Below are 7,138 nucleotides of genomic sequence, written 5' to 3' on the forward strand. Positions count from 1 at the left end.
CATGGGGCTCAGTCTCTATCCTCATTTTACAGATGAGGATACAGGCACAGAGAAGTGAAGATCACACAGCAGACAAGTGGCAGAGGCAGAATTAGAACCCAGATCCTTCCGACCCTCAGGCCCGTGTTCTTTCCACTAGACCACGCTGCTTCTCAGAATAATATTATGACTTATTACCATCGCATCCCCTGAAGGGTAAATCACGGAGATAGGATGGCGTTCCCGGCAAGGCTTTCAAGTAGAGAGGAGAAAGTTTCTGAACTTTTTCATGAAACAATCTTCATGAACATTGCCTCAGCTAATCAGGAGTTGAAAAAACTACACCTTGGAATTCTAAAATGCAATATTCCTATTACTGCTTTAAGCATAAAGGACGAAGACTAATTGGCAGCTTCCTCGTCTCACTACTTGACAGCGTTGCCAGGATCCTAGCCACAGTCCTATTCTACTTTCATCAATCGTATTTATTGAGTGCCTACTGTGTGCAGAGCACTGTACTAAGCGCTTGGGAAGTACAAGTTGGCAACATATACAGTCCCTACCCAACACTTTGTTGTATGATCAGCAACCAAAAGTTCCTGGATTTCCCATGTACTTTAGTTCACAATGCTCCCTTCACCACTGGTGTCTAAACAATACTTCCTCAAATGGCCCGGGGCCAAAAAAGCTACATGTCCAAAAAATCAGCAACTTGGCAGAAGATTCTCTCTCAGATGCTCATACAATCTTAACATCACCTTCAAACCCAAGGCTAATTTTATGACACTGGAGTGGAAATTATCAGAGAAGTCCAATAATTTTTAACTGTGTTTATTATCGTCTTCTGACAGTAGACCTGGACTCCCAAATTTTTTTCCCTCTCTCGAGTTCATTGAGCCAAAATACATATCTGAAAACTGTGAATGCATTCAGGCACTGCTGCAGTTTACGAGGAAAATACTGAAAAGGAAAATAACTTTGTAAAAAATTCAATCAAGAAAACCATAATGCTCTTTGGGCGACTAGCTAACCGTGTGCGTCAACCGCTAGACTATGATAAATTCTACAATGTGGTAATGTGGGGTAAACTATTGTCTTAGGTATTCATTCAATCGTATTTATATGACTGCGTAGCAACAGGCAGCTCCTCCTCAAAGTTTTATTAGGATTATTTATACTTAACATCAAACAACAAGACATGATCATTTATGCCAAAGATCCTGGAGTTCACTTTCTTCAAGGCCTGGAACCCCTTTCCCGCCATATCTGCCAGACCTTAGGCTTCCCTCTCATTCAAAGCCCTCCTAAAATCCCACTTCCTCCGACAAGCCTGCCTCTTATTAGTACGCTATTATCGACCCCTCAGCCATCTCTCGTCTTATATACACCCCTAGCACTTAGGTATATACAGTTATTTCTGTATATATACAGTTGACGGTTATTTCTGTTTGTCTTTGCTGGTAGAGTATAAGCTCCTTAAGAGCAGGGAATACAATAGAAACAAAGACGTGTCTCCCAAGCACTTAATACACTGCACTGTATTCACTAGACACACAAAATAAATACCATTACTAATCAGGTATGATATAGGATAGACACATATGTATATGTATAAACTATGATGTCATAGTTTATAAGTGGAGGATGGGTGGCTTTTTTCAGGGGGGAAAAGCATCCATCTATGAAAGATATATTACTCTATCAAAATAACCCTTGCAAATAAACCGCTTCAGGCACAGATATACATCTTCCATATACTTAATATCTAAACTGCAGCTACAGAAAGTTATGATAGCCTCTCAACTATGATCGTCTATGTACTTAGCAGGTCTGTCAGCACTCTCAGTTTTAACCATACAGAACGACAACACACATAAAAGTAACAATTTATTTCTGGGTCACTAAAGTAGCTTGGATGATCCTGCTTGTTTTCTGTCATCAAGGGTGCGAAAACTTCCTAAAATGTACCATGTGTTGTCCACTTGCCTTCGTGAAGGATGAGTTTCTGGTTTTCTCCATTCTCAGCCCGCTGTGCATTTCTCAGGACGGGGAATGGCAGCTCTTTTGAGGTTCAACTAAATGGGTTAGGAGTTACAGACAAATGGTCTGGGCCTGGAGAACAATTATAAACTATAAATAATAATAATTTAACGAAGAGTGGAACGGCAAGGAGACGGAAAATTGTCCATTTCCATTGACCCTGTAGCTGTAGCATTACAATATAAAAGACAATTAGAAAAACCAGTGGTAAATATGGACCGTACTGAAAGAAGCTGTCACATTTGAGTACTGGGAAAGTTTTGCTCTGAGTGATTCAACTCACCTAAACATGCAACTAAGAGACCCTAAAGCAAGCCAAAATCCCACATCTTGGAAGTTTCCAATTCCAGAAATGTAATGAAATCGATTCAACTGGAAATCACTCGTCATTAATATTTAATGAACGTTATCACCCGCTGTAAAAATCTCTTAATTAAAACTGAATTTATTATTTTACAAAAAGACCCTGTGAATTCGGAGGACCGAAATCAAGTTGCTTCATGAACTTGATGGTGAATTATAAGTTCCTTCTCATTCCCGAACCTCATCAAACAGTCCTTACATTTATGAGGTAAGTCAGCTGCGTGCCTGAAATCTAGATGCGTCTTAAGATCTCCGATCTGTCCTGTGGAATATTCACAGTATTGACATAAATAAATCCCCTCGGAGAGGTGTGAATTTAAATGCTTGCAGTATTCGAGCATACTCGAAAATCCTCTCCCGCAGTCGTCGCAAACGTGAGGGAAAATTTTCGTGTGTTCGATAGCCACATGCCTGTTGACGTTCGTATGCAGTCGACTTCGAAAACCGCACACCTGACACACGAAGAAGTTCTTACATTTATCGAAAGTAATTTTGCTGAAAGGGCTGTACTGTCCGTGCTCCCCGCTGTTGTACTTATCGCTTAGCTCTATTAGTTTGCACGCGTGTTCGTTCACCACGTGGCTGTGCAAATCTTCCGGGTCATTGGTTTCGTGCTCACAAAACTGACAGAGGTACTGTTCGTCGCAGCTATGCTCCTGGAAATGCAGGTAGAGCTCGCTGCTTGAAGAGAACTGCACGTCACACTGCTCGCACCAATACAGGTGATCGCTAAAATGAGTGTCCGCAATGTGCTGGCTGAGGTTTTCAAATATCACAGTTTTGTAATCGCAGTATTTACAGATGTAGGGATCCTCCTCGTGCAGTTTGGCGTGCTCGACCAGGAGCACGTTGGTAGAGAAGCTTTCTTTGCAGACCCGGCACACGTTGGAATCGGGGCGTTTGTGCTTCAGGATCAGATGCTGCTTCAGGTCAGAAAAGTACTTGCTGTTAAACTCACAGAGTTCACACTTATAGAGGCCGCTGCTGTTAGCTCTTAACAAGGGCCACTTCTGCTGGGCAGTGACGTTCAGGGCCTGACCCCTGTCCAGGACTTTACAAAATTTAGCAGGCGGTTCTTCATCCATCTGGCCCTGAAGGCTTTCGGACGAAACGTTTTCGGGCTCTGCGTCATAATCCTCGGAGATGGCGTGCACCTCCGCGGCGATCGGAACGTCTTCCGCGGCGTGAACCTCTATAGGGCTCTCCTCCGAGTTTGGGGGATGGACGGATTCCGGGGAGTCACACTCGTCGTCACAGATTTCAACGTCGGGGCCGGGTTTCTCTGAAACGGAAAAGAGAGAGGCGATTATGAGAATCGCTGACGCGCTTCGCTTGGCGTTGTTCACGCAGAGCGGCGGTGACGTTTTTGCAGACCTGTAGGAAAGGTGGCGTGGTCTAGTATTCTGAGCACAGGACTGTGAACTAGGTAGTTCTGATTTCTCTTCCTGGCTCCGATTCCCTCCGCGAACTTAGGCGAGTCGCTCGATAGCTCTGTATCGGAATCGTCATCTGTTAAAAAAAGGGATATGAAAACCACTATACCGGAGTATCGTTTCACTGGATCTCGGGGCAGCGGCAGCTGCTCCTGATCCGACCCACAACCGCTCCCGCTCTTCATATCCCAAGTTTGCGAGAACCGTTTTTGGGGGGGATTTCAGGGAGGTACTCTCCCGAGCCTGGCTGAGCTTCCACACCGCAGCCCGGGCCCTTGAAGCTGAGGTGCAGCGGGGCGCAGTGGATAGAGCACGGGACTGAGAGTCAAAAGGTCACGGGTTCCAATCCCAGCTCTGCCGCCTGTCTGCTCTGTGGCCTTGGGCGAGTCTCTGGGCCGCAGTTACTTCATCTGTAAAATGGGGATTGAGATTTGTGAGCCCCACGTGGGGCGCGGACTTTGTCCAGCGCCATTTGCTTGAATTCCCCTGCCCCAGTGCGTAGTACAGTGCCTGGCGCCTAGTGAATGCTTAACAAAAACCACGATTATTATTAGGTCCTGAGCCTAGTCCCCTTCTAGACTGTGAGCCCACTGTTGGGTAGGGACTGTATATGTTGCCAACTTGTACTTCCCAAGCGCTTAGTACAGTGCTCTGCACACAGTAAGCGCTCAATAAATATGATTGATTGATTGATAGTAGAGAACTGGGCACTCAATTACAGAGGACATGCCCTGGCTAGGCACTATAGGGCTGTAACTCTCTCATTTCCCCCCTCAAGAGTGGGAGCTCGCTGTGAGCAGGGCATGTGTCTGTTTCTTGTTATACTGCACTTTCCCAAGCGCTTAGTACAGTGCTCCGCGCAAAGTAAGCACACTGTACCGCGTTCTCGCCTGTCCCACTGTCGACGCCTGGCCCATGTCCTTCCCTTGGCCTGGAATGCCCTCCCTCCACACATCCGCCAAACTAGCTCTCTTCCTCCCTTCAAAGCCCTACTGAGAGCTCACCTCCTCCAAGAGGCCTTCCCAGCCTGAGCCGAGCCCTCTTTTTCCTCTCCTCCTCCCCATCCCCCCGCCCTACCTCCTTCCCCTCCCCACAGCATTTGTATATATATTTATACAAATTTATTACTCTATTTTACTTGTACATATTTACTATTCCATTTATTTTGTCAATGATGTGCATTTAGCTTTAATTCTATTTGTTCTGACGACTTTGACACCTGTCTACATGTTTTGTTGTGTGTCTCCCCCTTCTAGACTGTGAGCCCGTTGTTGGGTAGGGGCCGTCTCTATATGTTGCCGACTTGTACTTCCCAAGCGCTTAGTACAGTGCTCTGCACACAGTAAGCATTTAATAAATACGACTGACTGACTGAATGAATAAATATGACTGACTGACTGACAATGAATGAACTGAAGTTTCTGTGAGTAGGAGCTAAATAGATTTTAGTCTATTCACAGTCTTTTACACTGTGAGCCCACTATTGGGTAGGGACCGTCTCTATATGTTGCCAACTTGTACTTCCCAAGCGCTTAGTACAGTGCTCTGCACACAGTAAGCGCTCAATAAATACGATTGATGATGATGATGATGATTTGGGAGCCACAGCAGTGAGAGAGTGAGAAAAGAACACTGCTAGAGATGATGTGCCCCATGTGGGACAGGGACTGGCCCTGACCTGATTAACTTAATTAACCCCAGCACTTAGAACAGTGTTTGACTCATAATAAGTACTTAATAAATGTAAAAAATAGTTATTAATAAGAACAACACTAATAATATGAGGGAAAAGCAAGCACCAGCAGGTAACGGACCTTGAAGCTAATTCTGCCATTAAGGCACCCACTTGCCCACAACATCCTTGTCCTAATAATAATAATGATGATGGCATTCGTTAAGTGCCTAATGATTTTAAATGAGGGAATGAGAATCTGAGAAGCACCACTATCCTAATCACCGTACTCATTCCGCAGTGGCTCCTGATTCTGACTCTGATTTTGATACTGATGTGACTAACATAGAAGGAACTCTACAGATTGCTGTATTTCCACGTCTTATGTATATGAATAATAGTTTTAAATGTAGTTGTCCAGGCTCTAGCAACTACCCTCTTCCCAAGAAGCATGGCCTAGTGGAGAGAGGATGGGCCCGGGAGCCAGAAGGATCTAGGTTCTAACCCCGGGCTCCACCACTCCCTGCTGTGTGACCTTGGGCAAGTCAGGACACTTCTCTGTGCCTCAGTTACCTCACCTGTAAAATGGGGATTGAGACTGCAAGCCCCATATGGGACACAGACTGTGCCCAACCTGATTAGCTTGTATCTAACCCAGTGCTTAGAACAGCACCTAGTAGCCCTTAACAAACACCATAAAAAAGAAGGAAATTGAATCATCTGCATATATATATTTTTAGTATGGCATATTTTTTGTGAGTTCAGATGGCTCTTTGAAAAATGCTCTGCAAATTACCTATCGGGTCATGAAAACTCTGGGTGTGCCTTTTTAAAATCTGCAGCTACTAGCCTTCTTCATTTGGAATACCGCAATTGTCATAATAGAGCAAGCCAAAAGAAAGGAAGCAATTCAGTTACCACAATTTAAAAACCCAACATTTTATATACTGACCTTTGTTCTCAAAGTATTTTAAGTCTGGATGTCGGATAGAACAGACACTATAGCAATGGTCAGAGAAAATTCCATTGAATCCATCTGAAATTTTGTTTATCCCTGCAGAATCTGAGTAGAAAAGAAAAGAAGATCATGTAATCTAAACTTGGGCATCAGCCTCTACATTTAACTGTCTGTAGCCATCAGCGAAGGCTCAGACGATGAAGGCAAAAATAGGGAGCGGGAAAGATTTCATTATCTTTAATTAAGGCCGTCTTTGACCTGATCCAGCTTTCAAAAGACATATTTAAATATCTTCCTCTGGACTAAGCTCCTTGAGTACAGGTGATATGTCCGTAAATTCTGTACTGTGGTTTCTCAGGCACTTAGTACAGTCTTCTGAGTGTTTAAAATAATCCCAAGTGATAAGGTGATAGAAGGCTACTACTACCATTCTTCAAATCACAATAGGGGTGGCCACATCAGCCCTGGAGGTTTGCCTGCACAATTTCTGATAGACGCTGAGATTGTCCCTCTTGAAAAGCATCAATGACTGCAGTAAGAGATTTAGCGGTGGAAATCAGACTTTGCCTAATAGCGTGAACAAACCTAATAGTATAAGATAACGCTGTAGAGTGGCAGCGGGGCCTAGTGAAAGAGCACACATACCCTTGGGCAAGTCATCTCACTTCTCTGGGCCTCAGTTACCTCATCTGT

At 44.3% G+C, this 7,138-nt stretch overlaps 2 protein-coding genes across 2 annotated transcripts in view; both read right to left on the reverse strand.

The window, feature by feature from the left end:
• Positions 1-2,420: 2,420 nt before the first annotated feature.
• Positions 2,421-6,560, reverse strand: ZNF639 (zinc finger protein 639; the record flags this gene model as incomplete). The annotated part of the gene is made up of 3 exons (XM_038744917.1): positions 2,421-3,664; positions 3,757-3,891; positions 6,440-6,560. Coding segments are annotated over 3 exons (1,413 nt in total), but the record flags the coding sequence as incomplete, so codon positions are not given.
• A 343-nt stretch (positions 6,561-6,903) lies between these two features.
• ZMAT3 (zinc finger matrin-type 3) overlaps positions 6,904-7,138 on the reverse strand; it is a 33,277-nt gene continuing 33,042 nt past the window's right edge. The window contains exon 6 of the mRNA XM_038744931.1: positions 6,904-6,974. Coding sequence (XP_038600859.1) covers positions 6,904-6,974 — 71 coding nt within the window. The remainder of the gene's footprint in view (positions 6,975-7,138) is intronic.

Source organism: Tachyglossus aculeatus, chromosome 1, assembly GCF_015852505.1.
Source record: "Tachyglossus aculeatus isolate mTacAcu1 chromosome 1, mTacAcu1.pri, whole genome shotgun sequence".
Lineage (NCBI taxonomy): Eukaryota > Metazoa > Chordata > Mammalia > Monotremata > Tachyglossidae > Tachyglossus > Tachyglossus aculeatus.